Genomic DNA, 25,291 nt, shown 5'->3' with positions numbered 1-25,291 from the left:
TTTGTGGTCCTTGTACTTGGTGATCTTTTTAATCTTCTCTTTCCAAAGCACATAGTGGAGAAACCTGGCTGATTTTACTTACTTACTGTATTTTTCAGAGTATAAGTTAATGCACCTTTTTCCCTCAAAAAAGAGGCTGAAAATCTGGGTGCGTCTTATACACTGAATACAGCATTTTTGGCCTCCTGAAACCCTGCCCCTTCACCAAAATGACCATGCAGAGCCTGTAGAAAGGCTGTTTTTGCTCAATTTTGCCCCCCCCCCCGCACCCCCAGGAGTACTCTATAAGCCTCCTAAAGACTATGCATGCAATTTTTTTGACAAAAAACGGGCCCGTTTTCGTGAAAAATGGGCCATTTTTTGCTCGTTTGGGGGGCACCCCCAGGAACACTCTGCAAGCTCCCTAAAGGCTATTCATGCCTTTTTTTGGTGGGGGGGGGGACAAGCCCGTTTTCGTGAAAAACGGGCCATTTTTGGGAGGTTTGCAGAATGCAAAAACTTTTTTTAAAAATTTGCCTCTTCAAAATCTTGGTCCGGTGCGTCATATACTCTGGTGCGTCTTATACTCCGAAAAATACGGTATTTTTATTTATGTAAACATTATTTAAGATGGTTTTTTTTAAAATAGAAAAGCAGAAGACAACTATGTGAAAACAAAAGCTGACACTTTAAAAAGAGCAATAACAAAATATTTCTTCTCATGCTTCCTAGTTTAATATGTTACTTATCACAATAGTGAAAAAATTATTGAAAAGTTAATTTCGTACGCAATAGTTCCAAAATGATGACAATGTAATTGGTAACGAAATGACAATAAATCAGTAAAACAATCAAACTGGAACGTGAGCAGGAAGGATTTATAATTTTCAATTACTACAGACAGAAGTCAGCTTTGAATGAAAAAAAAATATTGCAAAACCAGTTTTACACCTGGCTGTCTTGTTGAATGGGTTTTTTCATCAGGTTTCGTACAGAAGGTAGCCTCTGTTGGTCTTCTAATTTTAGAATATGAGCAAGGCATATGAAATAAGTTATTTATCAGAGGGCTGGTGACAGTTATGAAGAAGACATTCTCTTAATTCATTAATTGAGCCAATTTGGTCTAGTGGTTAAGGCACCAGCCTGGAAAGTGCAAGACCGTGAGTTCAAGATCCGCCTTAGGAATGAAAGCCGGCTGGGTGACTTCGGGCCAGTCCCTCTCTCTCTCTCAGTCCAGCCCACCTCACAAAGTTGTTGTATGTTTAGGAGTACAGGAGTATGTTTGCCACCTTTGAGTTATTTGTAAAAATAATAAGTTTATTTGGGCTACAAATAAAATAAATAAATTGGTTACAGAAGGTAAATTTATATCCTGCCTTTCCTTTTAGAATGCAAAGTAGTACATTCCATCACCAGTTTTATCCCCACAACAGCCCTGGGAATAGGTTAGACCAGTGGTTCCTCACTTTTTCTTCACCATACACCCCCTTTAAATACCCTTTGTGGCCACGGACGCCCGACACTCACATTTCTTCAAGCCTTTGTGGTCCCCCCGTGATGACATCATGGCTGCCCAGGGGTCCATGAACCACAGGTTGAGAACTGCTGGGTTAGGCTGAGAGCAGATAATGGGTCCAGAATTATCTGGTGAACTTTTGTGGCTGGGGAATGGCCTCAAAGTTGCTATAACCGCTATATCCCAGTGGCTCCCTTAGGTATTCTGAACCGTGGCCAAAAGCATTGATGGCCTCCATGTTGTAACTCTCGGAGTGTGCACATACAATGCATTAACCAGAAACTTCTGTGCCATTACAGGATAATATGCTCTTTTGTGACTCGTGTGATCGGGGCTTTCATATGGAGTGTTGTGATCCTCCTTTGACCAGGATGCCAAAAGGTAAGGAGGAGGGGGCGGGGTGAAAAATGATACAAGAAGGAAAGGTAAACCTTTTCTGATTATGTGGAAAATCTTGAGCACACAGGATAGAATTCATAGGCAGAACAATTTACACATTTGCGCTCCAATGCAAGAAAAGAAGGTCTTATTTTCTTTTATCCCTGAAATAAGCACTTGGTCTTATTTTCGGGGAGGTCTTATTATTTTTGAGGAGCAGGAGGCAGCGAGCGTGGTCACCTCATGGCTGATGCTGTGTTGCAATATTTTGGGGGAAGATTTATTTGGGAGGGAAGGCTTATTTTAGTGCATGCGCTCAAAAGCCGACTGGGCTTATTATCCAGGAAGGTCTTATTTTCGGGAAAACAGGGTAGTTTTCTTCCTTACTTTTATATGTGAAGCTCTGGGGAGATGTCATTCGGTGGTTCAGGGTGTGGTGGCATCATCAATATCTTTGGTGTCCTAGGGATGGCCAGGACTTGGATGGGAGAGAGTACGCGCTTGGTAAATCTGAGTTGCTGTGAACACACTGGAGTTTTCCAGCACCTCATCAAGCATTCCCTGTCAATGAACAGGTTCACAATGTGGGAATCCTTCTGGATTCATGATGGAACAGCCGGTGGATGTCATGGCTAGAATGTTCCCAACTTCAGCTGGTGCTTCAGTTGCAACCCTACCTCAGGCATTGTTCTGACCTAGGCTTCCTGAGACAGTAAAAATCACACACTTAGTCTCCAAAACCCCTTTTTAAAATTTGAACAGCTGTGAATCATGTTTTTCACAGCCCATAATGATTCACAATTAGTCTGTGAAGAGCCCAACAGAAGTCTGCCACAGTCTTTCAGGGTAAGGCTGATAAGCACCCACCTTTATCTCCCTTGGAACACTGCCAGAGACCTAATTGCCAGTTAGTTTTGCAAGGCCAAATTGAGCACAGAGTCAAACAGGATTTCTCAGAGCTTGAACCGACCAGAATGAACAAATTGCTTCCTGCAAAGGCTCACCTGCCTTTGCTCCTCTTTTATGTCTTATGGGAGGGGCCAATCATCTCCAAGCCTTATTCCTGAGTCGCCCCTTTTGCTTTAACTGTTCTTGCCTTCTGGCAGCTCTGCGCAAGTGCGCACCGGGAAAGGCTCCCCCTGTTCCTCTGCCTCGCTGATGTCACACTCTGGAGGCTCCGGAGGCAGCACATAACTACCAGATGGCCTTAGCTCCCTCTCTGCCTCCAATGCAGATCCCTCGTCCAAGCCTTCCCCAGACTCTAGGACTGGCCCATGTTCCTCCCCAACCTCCTCACTGTCTGACTGCTGCCAGCTCTCTGAAGGCTGCCTGCAGACCACACCAGGCACAATGAATCTAGCAGTAATTGTCCTGCTTATCGCCATCTAGCTAGACTTCTGTAATGTGCTCTGTTTGTGGTTGCCCTTAAAAACTACCCCAACATTACAATTGATCCAACAATGCACCAGCTTGCCTACTCTTTGGCGTCTGTTGTTGGAAGTACGTATATAACACTGGTTTGTGAACCCTGCATTGGTTGCCAATTGGCTTCCAGATACAACTTAAGGTGCTGTTTTTTAAAGCCATTTATGGTTTGGTTACCAGATAGTTGCAGGGCTACCTACTCTAATGAATATTGGCCTAATTAATGAGGTCTAATAGGGAAAATATATTACCGACGCTTCATTTTCGGAAGATCAGATGGCTAAAGGGAGGAGGCCCTGTTGTGTGGTGGCAGCATTGATGCTGTGGAACAGCCTCACAGTTGAGATCAAATTACACCCCCCCCCCCCCGAAAACATTTAAAAACTGACCCAAAGGTGCTTTTTTCAAGAGGCAACAGGACTTTCTGGTTTTTCTTTGAAGGCGTTTCTCTTCTCATCCAAGAAGCTTCTTCAGCTCTGAAGAAGATAGGGCTCTTCTCTAAGATATGGTTTCTCGGCCTTAGCAGTTTTAAGATGGGTGGACTTTTATCTCCCAGAATTCCCACATGGTGGGGAATGGAAGGAAGAAGCGAAACATCCAGTTGCCTCTTGAAAAAGCATCTCTGGGGCAGCCCTGACCTGGATGACTGAGAATCTCTGTAGACATTTAAAAACCAAGTTTTCCAATAAAATTCTCTTACTGATTTTAGTATGCCATCTTCACGTTCTGCATTTATTCTTGGTCATTTTCTGTTGGCTGGGTGACGCTTTTATTGTTTTTAGAAACAATACCCTGTCCAGTTTTACTCACCTTTTATATTCTGTTGGAGAATCTCCAGATGGAAGATAGAAATGTGGAACACAAACAAGCAGGACTGTGGTTGTATGACGACGAGGTTTGTCTTTTACAGGCATGTGGATATGTCAAATATGTCGACCACGTAAAAAAGGAAGAAAACTACTCCAAAAGAAGGCAGCACAGATTAAGCGGCGTTATGCCAACCCTATAGGACGTCCCAAAAACAGATTAAAGAACCAAAATGCAACGTAAGTACTTTGAGACTTGGAGTCTGATAGAGATTGAAGAAATTTTGCTGTTAGAGATGTCCCCTTTTTTTTGCAAATTTAAACACCAAGTGACTTAGTACCTACTTTGGAAGAGGTTAGTATTAAATAGATTTTCTCTTTAAACATTTGTTTTTTGATTCACTTAATTCTATAATATTCAAACTTAACATTGTTTTGGTTTCTACATTTATTTTCCATTTCTAGCTTTGGATTATGCCAAATGAAGGGTTGGGAAAAAGTTAGGTGGGAAACACTTTTGTAGGATGGCAATTTAGATATTTCTTAATTCTGCCTTCTAAAAGAACACCGCTGCCAGAAATGGATTTTTACATCAGAGCTACCCTTGGGTTAAAAATCCTCCAGGGAGTTCAGATTTCAATTTGATTTAGAGCCATTAGCTTTGATTCTTATGGAAAAGCGTATGTTGAACATACATTTAACTTTTGAGTTTGGGATGTCCATTAAATAGTTTATTTTTTTATTTGGGGCTTCTAACACAGGGGCCCCCAAACTTGGCAACTTTAGTTATTCTGGCTGGAGAATTCTGGGAGTTGAAGTCCACAAGTCTTAAAGTTGCCAAGTTTGAAAACCTCTGTTCTAACAGAAGAGTCTCGCTTGAAACATTCCATCAGACCATTTTGTTAGAATAGCAAAAGTTGCCTTATGTTTTGCTAGAAGAAATCTTGTGTGTGTGTGTGGGGGTGTCTTAGAACATTCATATTTTGTTTTAAGCTTGGAATATTACCGGTCCTTGACTTAATGACCACAATTGAGCCCAAACATTCTGTTGCTAAAGGAGTCATTTGTTAAGTGGGTTTTGCTCCATTTAACACTTTCTTTTTCTTGCCACAGTTCTTAAGTGAAGCATTGCAGTTGCCAAGTTAGTAACATGGTTGTTAAGTGAATTTGGCTTCCCTGTTGCCAGACGATCGCAAAAGGTGATCACATGACCCTGGGACACTGCAACTGTCATAAACTATTTTCTGCAACCCTCCCCCCCTTTTTTGCATCTTTTTCTAGCCCCTCTTTCAAAACAGAGAACAGTTCTAAGATATTGAACTCATTAAAGAAGACCATCTACTTTCCTGGAGCCCTATTATCTCCCCAGAAGTTCAAAATTGTTACCCCAACAATGAAATCTTTGTTCATTATTTCATTTGCATGATTAAGATGCTTGTCAGTTAATCCAATGCAAAAATATTCCGAAGCGACGTAAATGAGAAAACATTCATTCAGAGATGTGAAAACAGGGACACATCACTGTTCCAAAATACACAGAGAATATTGCATACCTGTTGAGCTTGTCAATCAGAAAGTTTGGCAGTTTGGCGGTTTGAATCCCTAGTGCCGCATAACGGAGTGAGCTCCCATTCTTTGTCCCAGCTTCTGTCAACCTAGCAGTTCGAAAGCATGTAAAAATGCAAGTGGAAAAATAGGAACCACCTTTGGTGGGACGGTAACAGCGTTCTGTGTGCCTTCGGCATTGAGTCATGCCGGCCACATGACCATGGAGACGTCTCCGGACAGGGTTGGCTCTTCGGCTTTGAAACAGAGATGAGCACCACCCCCTAGAGTTGGGAATGACTAGAACATGTGTGTGAGGGAAACCTTTACTTTTACCTTATCCTTATTCTGGAAGATTTACTTCTGGAAAACAGAACAGCTGGATTGGGACATTCTGGGAAATATTGGGATATTCCCTCCTTGAATATTAGTTTTGCCTACAACTAAATCCACTGTTTCAGAACCCTTTTAACAGATCCTAAGGTTCTGGCTCATAGAAAAGTAAAGAAGTACCATTTTGCTCCCCTAGTAATTGCTGTCTATAGAGAGTGGTGTTCATCTCCATTTCTTGCTCATAAACACATTTTTAATACTTTACCAAAAATGGAAGTGTGCAACATTTGTAGTGGTTGTTGTATTTTACGTTTATGCAAAAGAGTCATAAGAAATCAGCACCAGGTGCCAATTTGCACAGTAACATGGAAGTAATTTCTCTGTTGAATTATTGAATGTAGTTGGATTTGATTCCAGTAAACTTGCAGGAATGTTAAAGTATAATTCTCAGTCCAAACAAAACAGTTATGTACGTACATACGTACGTACGTACGTACGTACGTATGTATTGTGTCACAACCCTTGGTATGCCCAAATATGGGACTGCTTCCCTTTTCTGTCTTGCGGCTCACCCTAAGAGCCATCCAGGCAGAAAGCCATTTTTTTATGTTACATTTGTGTTGCATTTGTGCTGATAAATAAATTTATTTCAAGCTCTTTAGCTCTCACCAGCTAGCCATACCCTTACTGGGTTCGATTCCCAGTAAGAGTATGGCTAGCCGATGAGAGCTAAATAGCTTGAAATAGTTCTATACTAGTCTCCCTTTATTTATTTATCAGCACAAATGCAACATATGTGTATGTGTGTGCGTGTGCGCGCGTGCGTATTCATGTCTTTTCCCGTGTAAGTTTGACAGTATCTTTGCAATGTTTTGATGAGGTCACACTCATCATCATCATCATGCTGGTGCCTTTGGCTTCGTGCTTCTGCGAGCAAAGCATGATAGGAGCTGCCGTTTTTCTATAAATATAGATGAGGGTGTGTGGAATGTTGGCTTTATTGCTTTAAACGGATTGGTTGGCTGTGTTGTCACATCTTGATTGGTTGATGGAATTGATGTTTGGTGAGGGTGTCTGGTGATGGTGTCCTGTGTTGTTCTGGGTCCTGTGTCGATTTTTGTGGCTGGGACTCGTTTATTGACTAGGGCTAGTTTCCAGATGTCTGGTAGGCGGGAGATATCATCACGTTTATTCATGTTGTGGGGGTGTTTCTCTATTTCGATAGATTCCATAATTATTTTCCAGAGGAGGGGAGGGAGTGGTCACCTGTGGGTATTCTCAAAGCCTGATTGGTCCAAAGACTGAGAGCAAAGCCTTAAATACTGGTGCCTTCCAATCCTGGCCCAGTTCTCTCAGTCTTTCTTGGTCCAAGTACTGTTTGAGAATATTCCATAGGTAGGAGTTACCTCGCGGAAGAATTTTAATGCCACTGCATGGGCTATCAAGTCCGCGGCCTTGGCCTCCTACTTTAACCGCGCCACTGTCATGTGGCTTAAGAAGCTCCAGGAGCACATTCCCATCCAGGACGAGCGGCTCCACCAGGATCTCTTCAAGATGATGGCAGCCTGCCAGTTCTCAGCTGATGCGACCCTGGACATGGTCAAGTTTGCTTCCAGTGCCCTGGCCACTTCGGTCACCTCTCGTAGGCTCCTTTGGCTGCGTCACTGGCAGATGGATAACAAGGCAAAGTGGGATTTGGCGGCTGCCCCTTTCAAGGGGCCCAATCTTTTCGGGGAGGCCCTTGTCCCCATCCTTGTAGAGGATAAGGACAAGAAGAAGGTTCTTCCTTCTAATGCTAAGAAGCCCGAAACTAAGTCACGCCCTTACCGTAGGCAAAGGTATAGGGCTGCGGATTACGGCTATAACCAGCGTTTTTCTTCTTTCCACTCTGATAGGCAGTTCCCTGGGTCGTCCTTTCAGGGCAGGAATCGTTTCCAGAACCAGTCCAGGCGGCCCTTTTGTGGAGGAGGAGGACGTCCCTACCTCAGGGGGAAATGACTCGAACCCGAGTCGTCCCATTGGCGGCCGCCTCTCCCTCTATGCGGATCAATAGGATGAAATCATTTCGGACACCTGGGTCTGAGCCACGGTTCGTCACGGTCTCAGATTGGAATTTCTCTCCATCCCTCCGAACCTCTTCAGCTCGTTCCCTCCGTCTCGGAGCCGGGAGCACCGCCGCCTGATGGATCAGGCGATCGCCCACCTTCTTGACATTCAGGCGGTGGAGGCAGTTCCTCTAGGGGAACGGGGCTTGGGCCACTACTCCAATCTGTTTGTGGTTCCGAAGAGCACGGGGGGCTGGAGGGCGATTTTAGTCCTCAAACGCCTGAACCGATTCCTGGTGTACAGGCGTTTCAAAATGTCCTCCCTCAAATCTATCCTTCAGGGCATCAGGAAAGGGGACTTCCTGGCCTCCGTGGACCTCACGGAGGCCTATCTTCACATACCTATTCTGCCCGCTCACCGTCGGTTCCTGAGGTTCTCGCACAGGACCCGCCATTACCAGTACAGGGCTCTTCCCTTCAGGCTGGCCTCGGCTCCCCGGACTTTCACGAAGGTTCTGGCGGCCCTGGCGGCTCACCTGCGCTCCATCTCGGTGTGGCTGCAATGTTGTTTGGACAATGTCTTGGTTCAGGTGGGGTCTCTTCCTCAGGCCGTCTCGGATCTTTGGCTCACCATTCGGAGCTTCCAGAGCCTGGGCTTTTCGGTGAACTTCGCCAAGAGCCATCTTTCCCCCTCCACGCGTATTCTACACCTGGGGATGGTCATAGACTTCGTGTCGGGGGTGGTGCGGCTGTCCCCGGAACATCAGAGCAGCCTTTGTCAACTGGCGGAAAGTGTTCGTGGAAGGCGGTTAGCTTCGGTCCTCTCTCTGTCACAGTTATTGGGCAAGATGGTCTCTTGCATTGGGATTGTCCCGTGGGCCAGGCTTCACCTTCGGCCTCTCCAGTGGGAGCTCATCCCCTTTCAGAGGGGGTGGCTGAGCAACTCTCTTCGGACTCTCCGTCTCCCGGCAGGGGTCCGGGTCTCTCTGGCGTGGTGGCTTTCCCCGGCCATTCAGCGGGGCTGCTGCTTCTTGGAGCCGGACAGGGTGACCGTCACCACAGACATGAGTCTGTTCGGGTGGGGGCCCTGGTGGGTTCTCGGATGGCTCAGGGCAGGTGGGCGGCCTCAAATCTCCGCCACAACATAAATTGGCTGGAGCTGAAGGCAGCCTGCCTGGCTCTGCATCATTTTCAGTCCTCGGTGGAGGAGCGTCACGTTTAGAGTTTAGAGTTTTATTGGTTTTGTATGCCGCCCACTCCCGAAGGACTCCAGGCAGCTTACAATAAAACAGGGAGAGGGGATAAATAAGACAATACAAGACAATACAACAATTAAAAAATACAGCAACATTCACAATTGAAGTGGGGCCAGATACTTCAACAGCCCCCAGCCTGCCGGAACAGCCAGGACTTAATAGCTTTACGGAAGGCCGGGAGGGTAGTAAGGGTCTGGATCTCCACGGGGAGCTCGTTCCAGAGGGCTAGAGCAGCAACAGAGAAGGCCGTTCCCCGGGGGGTCGCCAGCCGACATTGGCTGGCAGATGGAATCTGGAGAAGGCCAAGCCTGTGCGATCAAATCGGTCTTTGGGAGGTAATTGGCAGGAGGCGGTCTCTCAGGTACCCAGGTCCGATGCCATGCCATGTGCTCCTCCTGACGGACAATGTGGCCACCAAGGCCCACATCAATCGTCAAGGGGGAACCCACTCGCGCGCCCTCTGGCTGGACGCTCTGCGGCTGGGCGCCTGGGCGGAGAGCCACCTGTTGTCCTTGGTGTTGGAATACATCTCCGGGCTCTCCAATGTCCAGGCGGACTGGCTGAGTCGGGCGACTCTGGACAATGGCGAGTGGCAGCTCCACCCGTCGCTCTTTCAGAGGATCTGTCGGAGGTTCGGGACTCCTCTGGTGGACATGTTCGCCTCGCCAGCGAACTCCCAGCTTCCTCGGTTTTTCACCCGTTTCCAGTCCAGGCCGGCGGAGGGCACGGACGCCCTCAGGAGCCAGTGGCCCTCGGGCCTTCTTTATGCATTCCCTCCCATTCCCCTCGTCCCGGTGACCGTCAGGAAGGTGGTGGCGGAGAGGGCCCTGGTCATTGTGGTGGCCCCTTATTGGCCCAGGAGGCCCTGGTTCGCAGACCTGGTCCAACTGTCGGTGGCCCCTCCGTGGAGGATTCCACAGGGGGAGGTGGTCTTGCTGCAGGGGGCTCTGATTCACCTGGAGCCCCAGTGGCTCCATCTGACCGCCTGGCTCTTGAACGGCGGCTTCCAAGGGGGGCTAATCTGACCTCCGGGGTCATTTGTACCATCGAGGCGTCTCGGCGTCCATCGATGACCCGCATTTACAATTCCACCTGGATGGCCTTTGTCCGGTGGTGCTCTCCTCTGGGCATTTCTCCCAATAGGGCCACCATTCCTAACGTCTTAGACTTCCTCCAGAAGGGTCTTGAAAGCAGGCTTTCACAGAATACGTTGCGAGGTGGCGACTTTGTCATCGATCCTGGGGGGGGGGGGTTCTTCCCTCTCCCATGTCCCCCTGATCAAGTGTTTTCTGAAGGGGGCGGCTAATCTCAGGCCTCCCTCCCCATCCACAGGTTCCCCACGTGGGATCTTCCCCTGGTGCTCAGGGCCTTGACAGGGGCCCCATTCGAACCTCTCCGGTCTGTTCATCTGTGGTTCTTGTCGCTGAAGGTGGCCTTCCTGGTGGCGGTTACCTCCGCCCGACGTATTTCAGAACTGGGCGCCCTGTCTTCCAGGGACAACCTTTGCCATTTTCACCAGGACAGGGTGGTGCTTCACCTTGATCCTACCTTCATCACGAAGGTGAATACTCCCTTTCATAGGGCTCAGGAGATCGTCCTGCCCGACTTTTGCCCTGGTCCGTCCAATGATAGGGAGAGGCTCTGGCATTGGTTGGACATCTGCTGCGTTCTGCGGATCTACCTCCGGTGGACCGAGGAGGTCCATAGGTCGGAGGCCTTGTTTGTTTCGTTCCAGCCGGGGACGCTGGGTTCTAGGGTGTCCTCGGCTACCATCGGCTATTGGCTGTGTCAGGCCGTTGTGGAAGCTTACGGGGCTTCGGGTCGTCTGGCCCCATCGGGCATCACGGCCCATTCTATCAGAAGTGCCGCGACTACAGCGGCGTGGGCCACGAGGGCCCCGTTTGAGGACATCTGTCGTGTGGCCACTTGGGCTTCTCCGACGCCTTTCATCCGACATTACTATCTGGATGCTTCACGTCTGCGGACGCGTCGTTTGGTTAGAGGGTCTTGCAGAGGGTGGCGGCTGAGGTGGCGCAGTGGTTAAATGTAGCACTGCAGGCTACTTCAGCTGACTGCAGTTCAGCAGTTCGGCTGTTCAAATCTCACCGGCTCAGGGTTGACTCAGCCTTCCATCCTTCCAAGGTGGGTAAAATGAGGACCCGGAATGTTGGGGGCAATATGCTGACTCTGTAAACCGCTTAGAGAGGGCTGAAAGCCCTATGAAGTGGTATATAAGTCTAACTGCTATTGCTATTGCTACTGATGCTCCCCTTGGGTCCTAGTGGTTTCTTGTTCTCTCTCCCTGGGACTATAGCTTGGGTATGTCCCACAGGTGACCACTCCCTCCCCTCCTCTGGAAAAAGAATGTTGGGCTTACCTGAACGTGTCTTTTAAGAGGAGGGGAGGGAGTGGTCACGAGCCGCCCTGAGTTGTGTTCCATTGGGGCCAAGGGGAGGGCCCAGGTGATCCCGGGGGGTTGGTTGTTTTTTTTTGTTGTTTCAGTTGTACCGTTCGACTTCGAGAAACTGGGCCAGGATTGGAAGGCACAAGTATTTAAGGCTTTGCTCTCAGTCTTTGGACCAATCAGGCTTTGAGAATACCCACAGGTGACCACTCCCTCCCCTCCTCTTAAAAGACACGTTCAGGTAAGACCAACATTCTTTCTCTTGTTGAAGAGTTCAGTTTTGGAGAGTCATTTGGTTCCTTCAAAATCAATTTCATGTCCTGTTGCTTTAAGGTGCTGGAAAAGGGAGGAAGTTTTTTCTTCTTTTCTGACTGCAGTCTTGTGTTCTGCGATGTGTGCATTTATTCTCCTATTAGTTTGTCCAATGTATGTGGATGGGCAGATTTTGCATGGCATTTCATAGACTCCTTTATACATACATACATACATACATACATACATACATACATACATACATACATACATACAGGTTTTCCCCGCACAGGTTCCCCCCTGCTAGTCGTTTCCAGCTGTAGGGGGTGGTGCTCATCTCTGTTTCAAAGCTGTAGAGCCAGTGCTGTCATGTGGCCGGCATGACTAAATGCTGAAGACTAAATGCACGGAATGCTGTTCCCTTCCCACCAAAGGTGGTTCCAATTTTTCTACTTGCATTTTTTACAAGCTTTTGAAGTGCTAGGTTGGCAGAAGCTGGGACAAGTCACAGGAGCTCACTCCGTTACACGGCGCTAGGGATTCAAACCGTCGAACTGCCGACCTTTCTGATCGACAAGCTCACCATCTTAGTCACTGAGCCACTGTGTCACGTATGTATGTATGTATGTATGTATGTATGTATGTATATATGTATATATGTATATATGTATATATGTTTGTGTATGCACACACAGACACACACCCATATACACACACACTGTGAATCAATTACTGTTTGCAAGCTTGATTGATGCTTCTCTGTCTTCTTTCTAACACCCTTTCTTTTCCTCTCCAATTATTTCTTCAGATCGAAAGCTCCCTTCAGCAAAGTTCAGACGGGACCCGGTCGGGGTCGCAAGCGTAAGACCCCCTTATCCAGTCAGTCGACTTGCTCATTGGATGGGGGTTACTTGGAGCAAGTCGACGGTCTGGAATTCTGTGGGGATGCCAGCATCACCTTGAAATTCAACAAGAAAACCAAAGGGCTTATCGATGGCCTTACCAAATTCTTCACACCATCCCCCGATGGGCGTAAAGCCCGAGGAGAAGTCGTGGACTACTCTCAGCAATATAGGATCAGGAGAAAGGACAATAGGAAATCAAGCACTTCAGATTGGCCCACAGGTAGCGAAGAGAGAGATTGACTCTGTGTTTTATGGAACTGGGAGGTTATCTGGGTGAACGGCTATAAAGAAACTGTGATAACCACCTTTGAAAGCTGTCCATTAGAAATAACCTGCTGTATTATCATAGGAAGATCAAAGCAAATCATTATCTTGATTTATTGCTGCAATTTATTATTTTAGTCAATAATACTCTAAAGAGCATTGGGAACTAGTTGGAATTACCCTGTCTATTAACTAGAGGCTTTTGTCATAAATCAAGAGAGGATGCAGGGCTGTTTTGCGGACGGGTTTTGGGTGGATGTAGAAGAAAGAAAAGCACTCTCGGTAACCAAGTAAGACTTTCTTCTCTTGCCAAAATTAAGGAGGATGTGTTTGTCTTGTTTAAAAGCAAGGGAATGCTCAGAAGCCATTTCTTAATGAGAAATCACTTTACTTGCTGTTTCAATTGTCGACAATCCATCAAGGAATTCTAAATGTTCTGTTTTCAGACAATCAGGATGGCTGGGATGGAAAACAAGAAAATGAAGAGTGGCTTCTAGGAGGCCCAGATGTCATGGCGGAGAAAGATATGGAGCTGTTCAGAGACATTCAGGAGCAAGCACTGCAGGTAAAGTCAAGTCAACTTTCATCCAATGTGTTCACAGTCAAAGCAGCTCACTGTTCTGACTGAGGCTTCCCAAGAGCCTGAAGCCAACTCCTTGTGCCAACAAAAAACCCTTTTATTAATTTATAGTGAATTCTGCTCATTCACATCCAGTAAAGTCTTTTGAAGGAGGATTTACAGTCACAGACCTTATCTGGCTGGGAGAGCTGCCAGGCCGAGATCTGCAGAACTTGGCAAGGAGCCTCAGAGAGTCATGAACCAATGAAGCAAAGTCTCCTGCAAACTCCATTCCCCTTTCGCTCCTCTTTTCTTTCCTCTGGGAGGGGCTGTTCATTGTCCACCTGTAGCCTTACTCCCAAGTCGACCCCTGTTCTTTAGCTGTTCGTCTGGCAACTCTGTGCATGCACACACTGGGAACAGGCTCCAGCTGCTTCTGCCCCACTGATGTCTGACTCTGAAGGCAACTGATAACTGGCATAGGGCTCTGCCGTTCAGGAAACTGAAGGAGATCATTTACACAAGATTTTCTGAGTATCAGACCACTGATGCACAATTTATTAACTGTGATTCTGATGTCATAAGGCAGACTGAGTTCCAGGGAAAATAATAGTTTTGATTGTTGCAGGATTAATATGGAATTACTACTGTAGGGTTGAGTACATTTTAACTGAGCACTTTCTTGTGGCTCCTCTTTTTTTCATGCACACTTAGTTGTGTGGGAGCTCCCTTGAGATCCTCGTACAGTTTTCTTGCTTTGTTACTTCTGAGTAGGAGGGAATAGTAATTCAGTAGAAGGTTTTGTCAGTCTCTAAAATGTTTCATGTTTTTGGAACACTTATTCAATAGCCAGACGTTGTTGTTCACGACCCCATGGACAACTTCCTCCACGCCTTCCTGTCCTCTACCTTCCTCTGGAGTCCATTAAGGCTCATGCCGACTGCTTCTTTGACTCCATCCAGCCACCTCCTTCTCTGCCATCCCCTTCTTCTTTTGCCCTCCATCGTTCCCAGCATGAGGCTCTTCTCCAGGAAATCCTTCCTTCTCCTTAGGTGGCCAGAGTCTTTGAGTTTCCTCTTCAGGATCTGGCCTTCTAAAGAGCAGTCAGGGTAGATCTCCTCTAGGACTGACCGGTTTGATCGCCTTGCAGGCCAAGGGACTTGCAGGAGTCTTCTCCATCCCCATAGTTCAAAGGCCTCCATTCTTTGGCGCTCAGCCTTCCTTATGGCCCAACCTTCACAGCCATACATTATCCTCTTTTAATGAAGGAAGGATTGACCACATTGGAAAACTATGAGAGAGGGGGAAATTTGGGCTGCATTTACAGGTGAAGATGGGGAAAAGGCTCAAAAGTTGTAATGGAACAGTGGTTAGAATGCAATATTGCAGGCTTATTCTATATTCCAGCTGCCAGGAGTTCGATCCTGACCGGCTGAAGGTTGACTCAGCCTTCCATCCTTCCAAGGTGGGTAAAATGAGGACCCAGATTGTTGGCTCTAAACCACTTAGATAGGGCTGTAAAGCACTATGAAGCGGTATATAAGTCTTAAGTGCTATTGCTATGGCTTATTTGGAACTAACACAAAGGTAAAAAAGCATGCAAAAGTATACAAACTTAAATGAACTGGTTAAATGTGCACTTCTCTCAATTTTACTAGCCAAAGAGCTACTGCCAGGCAAAATACATATCTCTGTTAATGTATGATGTCTTTAAACCTTCAAAACAATTTTTTTAGCTGCTACACATGCTAAAATTTAGCTTTTATAGCAAGATAGAAGTGTGAAGCACTCGTGGTGGGGCTAGAAAGAAAGCAAATGTATTTTATAGGTTTTAGGAAACATTAGATCTATTGTTTCATGCTACAACTTTGCTAATTGGTTTGTTTTGGCAAGTACCGGGTTAAGTGCAGCTGAGTAGCTGACGCAGTCCGTCTCTAGGTAGACCAGAGGGCCGCACCTGAGCAAAAGGGAATTCACTCAGTAAAAAATGCAAGGATGGCGCGCTGAATTTATTGGGGAATCTGTCGGACAAGAAGAATCTCAAACAACAGATGTAGCCAGTTTGGGTATTGGCAGCTTTTGATGGAACTTGGGCCATCTGGAGGGGATTTGGGCTGTTGTGATGTGCAAGCAGTTGTATTGGAACTGGGACTTCACCTTTATTTCGGATGTTCAGTTGGAGGAAAGCTTCGCGGCTGTCGGGAAGGTGCACACTCACGCGCTGTTATCACAGGTATAGTGAGCGGCATTCCTGCTTGAGGCATCTTTGCATACAATTAAATCTTGACGACCCAAAAAATACAAATATTCGCAGTTTCTGTAGCAAGATTATAAATTTATATTCATTCCCATTGTTAAAAACAATTGCACATTTTCCGTTCCTACTAGGAATGAAATGGCAATTGATACAGTGGGGCCCAAAGGCGTTTTTTCATCTGGAGGCAACTGGGCTTTCTTGTTTTTTTCTTTTGAAGACATTTCGCTTCTCATCCAAGAAGCTTCTTCAGCTCTGACAGGATGGTGGGGAAGGATTGATATTCCTTGCATTCAGTAGGGCGTATTCTTATAGGCTATTATTCCACTGACTAGTGTATTTGTTAGTGAACTTGCACCTGGGCAATTAATTGAAGGCAGATTATAGAATTAAAACTTTTTTCCAATTTACCTGTTGTGTTCCCTCCCCGGCAAAACAAAGAGACTTTCTTAAACTGCAAAGAAAACACGTTGTCTAGTTGGATTTGCTCTAACTCCTTAGATAAAGCAGTCAATCCTTCAGGATTAAGGCTCTTCTTTTTGCAAGAAAGCCCTGGAAATCAGTCGGTGAACTCTGGCAAAGCGATGACATTTGGAGAACGTGAATTTCCTCTGGTGTGCAATGCGATACACTGACAGAAAGCTTTTGTTGTGCCGTGTTGTGAATAGATCTAGCAGGTTGTGTGCTAGTATATTGGTAAGTGTGAAAGCACTTTTGCAGACAGCAGTGTTAAACTCATTGCTTCTTTGAAACATGAAATAAAAGAGGCGTAAGTAAGGCACATCTATAAATTCTCATGGATTTGCTTTGCCCTGAGGTTGGTATAGGAATACACAGATTGCTTTGTTGGTTAAGATCAAAGGTTTACCTACTGTAGCATCCTTTTTAAACACTTGTCAGCCAGAGCTCTCTAGCAGTTTTGTGAGCATGGCAGGATGGCAGTAACTAGCCATTTCTTGTTTTATCCTCAGTATATGGTGATCAGATTTGCTGGTCTTAAATACACAAATTGTGTCTAGCTATTAAAACTCATCCTTATCTTGCATAAAACGTCATCCACACCTAAATTACATAATGTTCATTCAGTTCCAAAGTTTTGTGTGCTGAATTCTGAAGATACCTCAGTTTAATAGACTGGTGTTTCCTAGACTTACAACGTATGTTGTAATCTCTCCACTCCTGCTTTATAATGGAGGATTTAATGTAGGTTTAATGTAATGTAGGTTAATGTAGGACATTAACCGGCTTCATGTCACATCCAACTCTGGAAATTTAGTTTAATCTTGAACTACAAATTTGGAAACTAGGGAGCGAGAGAAGAGAAAACAAATTAACTCATCGTTCTCTGTTGATTTACTAAAAAAGAAAAGAAAAAGACGCCATTTATAGGTATTTTTAGACATCATAAAACTTTTTTTCACACCGCCAAATTATCACTTGGAGGGAGATCAGCTCCAGTGCAGTAAAAGTAGACCCTTGTTAACCTAAATCAGAAAATACATGCTTTTCATGGTCTTCTAAATGAATCCTGCCAAACTCTAGCTTTAGAAGATGATTAAATAATTGGTTGAAGGGCAGTCCTAAATCTTAGGGGACATAGTAATTGTGGCTTAAGCTAAAAAGAAAATAATCCACGGGACTGAAGTAAGAAACGAAAAAGGGAGCACACGGACCCAGGAGGCTTGCTTGCCTGATTAAAATGCTAAACAATGATTTGGCACGTTGCCGTGGTTCAGTTCAGTGCATGAGGACGGGGGAAATTGTGTAGGCCCAACCCTTCTTCTTTTATCTAAACGTTTCAACATGTTCCTGTAATTCCCTAGAAAAGGGACATAAAGGAAAAACAACCAGCAAGAAATGGTTCTACGGTGGAGTTTCAGTGCTGCCTAAGATGAACTAATTAATGTCTACCGAGGAGCCATCTGCACAGCCTTCCTCAACTGGGAAAAAATAAAAATTGAGCGGGTTCAGAGGGAAAGAAGGGGGACCTGGTGGCTCAGTGGCTAAGACGCTGAGCTTGTCAATCAGAAGGTCGGCAGTTCAGCTGTTTGAATCCCTAGCACCACATAACGGAATGAGCTCCCATTACTTGTCCCAGCTTCTGCCAACGTAGCAGTTTGAAAGCAGGTAAAAAATGCAAGTAGAAAAACAGGAACCACCTTTGATGGGAAGGGAACAGCGCTCCGTGCGCCTTCGGCGTTTAGTCATGCCAGCCACATGACCACAGAGACATCTTCAGACAGCGCTGGCTCTTCAGCTTTGAAATGGAGATGAGCACCGCCACCTAGAGTCAGGAACGACTGGCATGTGCGGGGAACCTTCACCTTTACCTTTTTAGAGAGAGAGAAAGCTAGAGCTGGACCTTCTGGCGGTAATGGTTTTCAGGTGCAAGAACTGGACACCTGAAACCATCTGTAGGCGAAGAATATTTTCTTTGGCAGGGTGTGCAAATATACCGTGCTGATAGCAAGACATCTTAGTACCTAAGAAGAATCAGCTGGAGTAATAAGAGGGGAGAAAAAAACCAATGCCTGTCACTAGGAAAAGCTGTAAAACATTTATAGTCTTTATTGTTTAAAGTTCTTAGTGCACGGGAGAAACTAAACAGGAAAGGATTAAAAGAGCCTAATTGGCATTTTCTCTTCATCTTTCTGCCTCTGCATGTTAGGGCAATTTGCAAGGTATTACCATCTCTGCTTGAGAGAGAGAAAAGGGGTAGTAGGTAGAGAGGAGAAAGAAAGGAGTCCTCTGTTTTACAGAGAAGTAAAACTGAGTAATAATTAAGGCCAAAATTATGTTGATCACTTGAAAGGCAGAGGCATGACTCCCCCCCCCTCCTCACCCCAGAACACTTAAACTTTTATGACCTCCAGTCTTCCTGTAGAAAATCCCCATTTTTTTCCTTCCCCAAATGAAATTGTTTCCTTTGCAGTTTCCTTTAAGGTTCTTGGAGTTCCTAACTTTGTTTTTACTGTCACAAATAGCATGTGTAGAGAGAAGGTTTCTTTTGTCCTCGTTTAAAAGTCCTATCTATCTAAGTTGATAATGTGGATGGGTTATTTCCACATATTTGCGAATAAAGAACGTATAACCTTTCCCTTAGAGGCCTGAACTCAACCGATAGCTCTTAACTTGAACTCAGTACCCTATGGCAATTCCCACTGTTTATTATAGATGCCCTTGATATACAGTTTTCCTTCTTCACTTTATTTGCCCCGAACTGTCTGGTTTGGTTCTGCAACCCAACAAGACAGACACTTCAACTGATAATCAGAACTGCAGAAAAAACAATGGTTACCAACCTGCCATCCATCGAAGACCTGTACACTGCAAAAGTCAACAAGAGGGCCATGAAAATATCTACAGACCCCTCGCATCCTGGACATAAATTGTTTCAACTTCTACCCTCAAAACGAGGCTGTAGAGCACTGCAAACAAAAACAGCTAGACACAAGGACAGTTTTTCCCAAATTCCATCACTCTGCTTAACAACTAATCCCCACAACACTGTCAAATTTTCTACTAAGACTGTATTACTATTATTCTTCGCTACCTATCTGTTTCCATTTATGGCAACCATGTTGCTTGTATCTTTAAATTTTTTATTGTTTTATTTGTTTCCTAGTATGATTTGATGGCTTATTAGTAATTTATGACTTTCACTAATTATATCTTATAATTCTTGATGAATGTATTCTATTTTATTTTTCTTTATGTACACTGAGAGCATATGCATCAAAGACAAATCCCTTGCATGTCCAATCACACTTGGCCAAGAAATAATTATATTCTATTCTAACTGCAAAATGAGTGGCATACAAATTTAGCAAATAAATGAATGAAACATAAATAAATAAATACAATCCCAGGACATTTATTTCCTTAGAATATAGCAATAGCAGTAGACTTATATACCGCTTCATAGGCCTTTCAGGCCTCTCTAAGCGGTTTACAGAGAGTCAGCATATTGCCCCCAACAATCTGGGTCCTCATTTTACCCACCTCGGAAGGATGGAAGGCTGAGTCAACCCTGAGCCGGTGAGATTTGAACCGCTGACCTGCTGATCTAGCAGTAGCCTGCAGTGCTGCATTTAACCACTGCGCCACCTTGGCTCAATGATAAGGGGAATTTAATTTCCTTATGCACATTGCCTGGATCATTACAATAACAAACATTTCCAGAAATATGAAGTATGACTGGGTTAATAACCATTTTCCTATGTAATGTTTTATTTTCTCACATAAACCTGTTGCTTTTTTAACTAGATTCTCAAATCTGTGGAGTAAAATTGAGGGGATTAAATTTGTTTATTTCTTTTTACAGAAAGTAGGAGTGTCAGGGGCACATGACCCCCAGGTCCGCTGCCCATCAGTCATCGAATTTGGAAAATATGAAATCCACACCTGGTATTCTTCTCCATATCCACAGGAATATTCCAGGTACGAAGCACTTTTGATGATGTGCGTTGTGCTGCCCACTGGAACTTTTTGCCTTTGCTGGAAATAAAATAACAGCTATTACATCTAGCTATTACATGTTTATGTTTACACATGTTTTAAGCTCTTGCCCTCTCCTAAAAATGTGGTGTGTATCAGTTGAAGAAAGGAAATAGTAGCCAGCAGTGTAATAAGCAGAAGAAGGATGCAGATAAAGAAATAAAGATGCAGATAAAATGTTTTTACAACAATCAGTTTCCTAAATTCACTTTTCAAAAGAGCTTTGAATCCTTTTAAGAGATGCTTTTATATGAGAGAGCCTATTTGAGTGTTGTGCTTGGTGTATAGTTAAATTAATAGGTTTGGTAATATCCAATATTGAGTCTCTAGTTACTTTCCTGTAACATTTTTACACTGCTCACTTTTAAGCTTGGACTCCCTGTATCATACCGGAAGTCAGCTTAGGTAGTCTTTCGCTTACTCTACAGGGCTCCATCTGCTCCTGTATCTCTTTGGTTCAATACTGTCCAGTGAATAATTACTTAAGGGAAAACACTAGATTGATAGAGAGATAGATAGATAGAGATATAGATATAATATTTTATTGAAGGGATGCGATGGCTGGGTGACTAAGACGCTGAGTTTGTCAATCAGAAAGGTTGGCACTCGGTGGTTTGAATCCGTTACTTTTCCCAGCTTCTGCCAACTTAGCAGTTCTAAATTACCTAAAAAATGCAAGTAGGAAAATAGGAACCACCTTTGGTGGGAAGATAACAGCGTCCCATGCGCCTTCGGCGGTGAGTCATGCCAGCCACATGACCACAGAGACATCTTCGGACAACGCTGGCTCTTCGGCTTTGAAATGGAGATGAGCACTGCCCCCCTAGAGTCGGGAGCAATTAGTATGTATGTGCAAGGGGAAACTTTACCTATACCTATATTTTATTGATACATTTTTCTTTAATAAACATAAAAAAACCTCAATGTCTATATGAATAGCGTGTTGTCTGAATACAGTTAGTTTTGAACAACAAAAAATCAATAAGCATAATAGTAATCATAGTATATATAACATTGATAATAATCACATAATAGTAACATTGGCTTGTCCATACTAGGAAGCTTTCCCTATATAATTAATCACTCTCTTGGTCTCGTTTAATTTCTAACTTCTGTTTCTGTTAGCCAATTGTAAAACAGGTACCATGTTAAAAAATATTCTTTTTCTTCCTTCTCTTTTATTGTTAGTGTTAATCTCTCCATCTCTGCCAATATTTTTATAACATTTTCATCTAAAGGGATCTCTTCATTTTTCCACTATTGTGAAAAGACAATTCTTGCTGCTGTTAATACATGTAAAATTCAGTATGTATTCCCTTTATTAGATTGTTCTAGTAAAATACCCAACAAAAATATTTCTGGTTTAAAATCAATGTGTTGCCTTATCATTTTTTCCTAACCATGTATGTATTTTGGTCCAAGGTTGTTCATTTATTTTTTTGTCTTTTTTCTTTAGCGCTGAGTGGGTATTAACTGGTTTATATTTTTTCAGGTTGCCCAAGTTGTACATTTGTGAATTCTGTCTCAAATACATGAAAAGCAGAACTATTCTCCAGCAGCACACGAAGAAATGTGGCTGGTTTCATCCCCCAGCCAATGAAATATATAGAAAGAGTAATGTTTCAGTTTTCGAGGTAAATTTCAACAGCTCTTAACTGCTGTTTGTTCTGTGTTACAACTAGTACAATAGTAATATACAATATAAGCTATACAGTGTGTTTACATTGAATTTTTTGTTTCCCATGGTTGGATCAACCCCCTTCAGAGGGAATTCTCAGGTCACGGTTTTTGGACAGCAAGTTCTAGAACCAAGGAGTAGGAACTGGCTCTAGAACACAGAAATATATTTTGAATAGTCTTTAAGTATGTTGTTTGCAGAGACGTGGGCAGTCAGCAATTTTTAGTGAAGATACTGTGAGTGAGAATTTAATTTATGTTCACATGTTTCTGCTGTAAATTTCTGCCTTCTAAATTGGCTTTTTAAATACCATTTCCAAAAAGAGTTCTGTTTCATAAGTTAGGAGTAGTGCATAGCCGTTTTAGTGACTCTTTAAATAGGGTTATAAATTCTTGGCCATATAAGCAAATCTAAGTGGTTGCTAAGCTTAAAAAATATGGGTTGCCTTGGGGGGACCAAAGGTCAGAGTAGTGATGCTTTCCAACTGCTCTCTTTCTCTTAATGCTTTCAAAAATGGATGTTATCTCCCTTGTTTGCTCTAATATTATTTGGCCAGGATATGGTATTTCATTGTGGTTTTCTGATGAATTAACCTGCTTTTCTTTTAAGGTGGATGGCAACGTCAGTACTATTTACTGCCAGAACTTATGTCTATTGGCAAAACTCTTCCTGGACCATAAGACTCTCTACTACGATGTGGAGCCATTTCTTTTTTACGTGCTGACGCAAAATGATATGAAGGGCTGTCACCTTGTCGGCTACTTCTCCAAGGTGAGGGTGCCGACCTTGAAACCTGGGTTTTCATGAGTGTGTCCTCCTAAGTCACCAAGAAATAAATGAACTCCGTTTGAAGGGGACTTTTAGTTTCATTTTTGCAATGCTGACCATTGGATCTTTTCTGATCCCTTAAGAGAAGGAAATAGCTTATGTATTGTAAAAAAACCTGCTATAAAAAGTAGGGGAAGGAATGTGGACTTTGGAAATCCATTTAAATGATGCTAGCTATGTGCATTAACAGGCATTTCCTCACCTGCTTATTTCAGTTTTTACATGCTTTGTAGTTTTGCTAGTGATTAAGGATAGTAAGTGCTGCATTCAGCATCCATTCCCATGCTTTCCTCCCACCCACCCCGGCCTCCCAGCACCACTTCTGAACCTCTGCCATCACGAGATATGATTTGTGCAAGAAGATAATTAATTTTTCCTTCCCCTATCTCTGCCTTTTTCTTTTTTGCCGTGGTATTAAGCCTCCTGTGCTGATTCTTTATCTCTGGAAATTACCTTTGAAATTAGTCTAAAACAGCATTCCAGTGGCTATAATTGGGCCGGTGTTTTCAGTGTGTGAATTCAAAGTGATTCTGCAGTCATTCTTCCAAAAGTCTGCTGGATTTTAACTACATGAGGGACTTCTGAAGCACTGGGTGCAGTTTTCCCTATTCCCTTTTAAGACTCTTGTCTAGACAAATCCAGGGAACTGAAGCAGTTAACGTTGTCTGGCTTTCTCTTCCTGCCTTGAACAGAGTGTATCCTCCGAGGAGCGTGAATTCCAGCTTTGCGGTTCTAAAGGGAGGTTTTAAATTACTTCCTCGTCCCTTGGGTAGCAAAGAGTACAGCTAGTTGGTGAAGTAAACATTCATTGTTACCGCGCCACCAAACCCGCTGCTCCTCAAATCAGATGCTGATCTCATTGCAAAGCTTTTGTTTGTGCTCTGGTAAAAAAACATGCAATTGAGACCAAACATGGCTTTCATATTCCTCCTGCATAGACGAGGGGTCCAGGCATGAGGGCTTCAGGGTTGCCTTTTGCAGAAGCTGTTTTGCTTGGAGAAGAAATTTTTCCAGTGGGGTGGGTGGGAAGAGGGGAGGAAATAACCAGGCCGTGTAGTTTAGCTAGCCTGCCTGCAGAATGGGGTATGCCTGCTGGATGGTAGGTCTGCCGTGAGGACCCAAATTCTCTGTTTTCTTTGGGAGGCACTGCAGACTTTCAATTTTCACTCTGCAAGGCAAAGAAAGAAAAGTGTGTGTGTGTGTGTGTGTGTGTGCATGATAAGGCAATGCTGAATAGGTTAAAAACAATATCAAAAGAAGACCTAGGAATCAAGGCAGAGCTAAATAAAATAATAGCATTTTGGGAAATGTGCAAATATTCAAACAGCTATTGTTCAAATGGTTCACAGATTGACCCAGAAATGCTTTTTCCTGAAGAACAGCAGGATCAGGTGTGTGTCTCTGTGTGTGTATCTATGTATGTGTACCTGTGTTTGTCCAAATGGGCTTTGAGGGGAAATGCTACTCCAGAGGGGAGAAGCAACAACAGGGACAATACACCTCCAGCGTCCCACAAGGTGGCATTATTTTATAGATGGGCCTGGAGTATGCCCACCATGCCAGGTCTCATAGGACAGACTGGCATAATGCTGAGGCCAGCATTTCCATAAATACTGAATATTTGGGTATGGCCAATCTAGAGCAAGGAAGGACTAGCGGTAAAATAATAGCAGTGTTCCGGTATTTGAGGGGCTGCCACAAAGAAGGTGGGGTGGGAGTGTCATCTTATTTTCCAAAGCATCAGAAGGCAAGATGAGAAACAATGGATGGACACCCAACTAAGGAGAGAAGCAACCTGGAATTAAGGAGAAATTAACAATCAGTGGAACAGCTGGACACCAGAAGTTGAGTAGGGTTTTCTTTTTAGGTTTTGAGGTTTTTTGGAGGTTTTTAAGAAGAGACTGGACAGCCACCTATCTGAAATAGAATGGTGTTTCCTGCTTGAGCAGAGGGCTGGACTAGAAGACCTCCAAGGTCCCTTCCAGCTCTATTCTAAAATTGAACTTGAATTTGAAGCCTGATCCTTGAAGGACTTTATAGAAGACAGCTGGAACTTCAAAATGTACCCCCAAATCAACTAGTAATTGGTGCAGCCTGTCATAGAGAGGTGATATGTGGATGCGCTACTCACAAAGCTGTACTTTGGACCAGCTTTAGTTACTGCAGGAGACAAGACATATGCTTTGCACTGTGATAGTCCAAATGGGAGGTGCAATGAATCAGTGCCCATAGTAAAAGTGGGTTAGTCTAAAAAAAAAAGAATGCATTGGTTACACCAGCCCTCCTAACCATAGCTACCACATACTCTTCCAGCAAGAGCAGTACATTTAGAAGGAGTCCCAAGTTGTGCATTAAGGCCCATCTGGA

The 25,291-nt window shown here is 44.2% G+C and overlaps 1 protein-coding gene across 3 annotated transcripts in view; it reads left to right on the top strand.

The window, feature by feature from the left end:
* The window catches only part of KAT6A (lysine acetyltransferase 6A), a 79,294-nt gene that overhangs the window by 30,046 nt on the left and 23,957 nt on the right, over nt 1-25,291 (top strand). For all 3 annotated transcript variants that reach the window (XM_087706093.1, XM_087706094.1, XM_087706095.1), the window contains exons 5-11: nt 1,795-1,876; nt 4,209-4,344; nt 12,748-13,064; nt 13,555-13,673; nt 20,246-20,361; nt 21,911-22,052; nt 22,706-22,867. In XM_087706093.1, coding sequence (XP_087562219.1) covers nt 1,795-1,876; nt 4,209-4,344; nt 12,748-13,064; nt 13,555-13,673; nt 20,246-20,361; nt 21,911-22,052; nt 22,706-22,867 — 1,074 coding nt within the window. The remainder of the gene's footprint in view (nt 1-1,794; nt 1,877-4,208; nt 4,345-12,747; nt 13,065-13,554; nt 13,674-20,245; nt 20,362-21,910; nt 22,053-22,705; nt 22,868-25,291) is intronic.

The sequence above is a fragment of the Thamnophis sirtalis genome, unplaced genomic scaffold, assembly GCF_051295495.1.
Source record: "Thamnophis sirtalis isolate CommonGarterSnake01/CBP01778 unplaced genomic scaffold, rThaSir2_p1.2 scaffold_2, whole genome shotgun sequence".
Lineage (NCBI taxonomy): Eukaryota > Metazoa > Chordata > Lepidosauria > Squamata > Natricidae > Thamnophis > Thamnophis sirtalis.
This window is presented reverse-complemented; position numbering and strand designations above follow the sequence as displayed.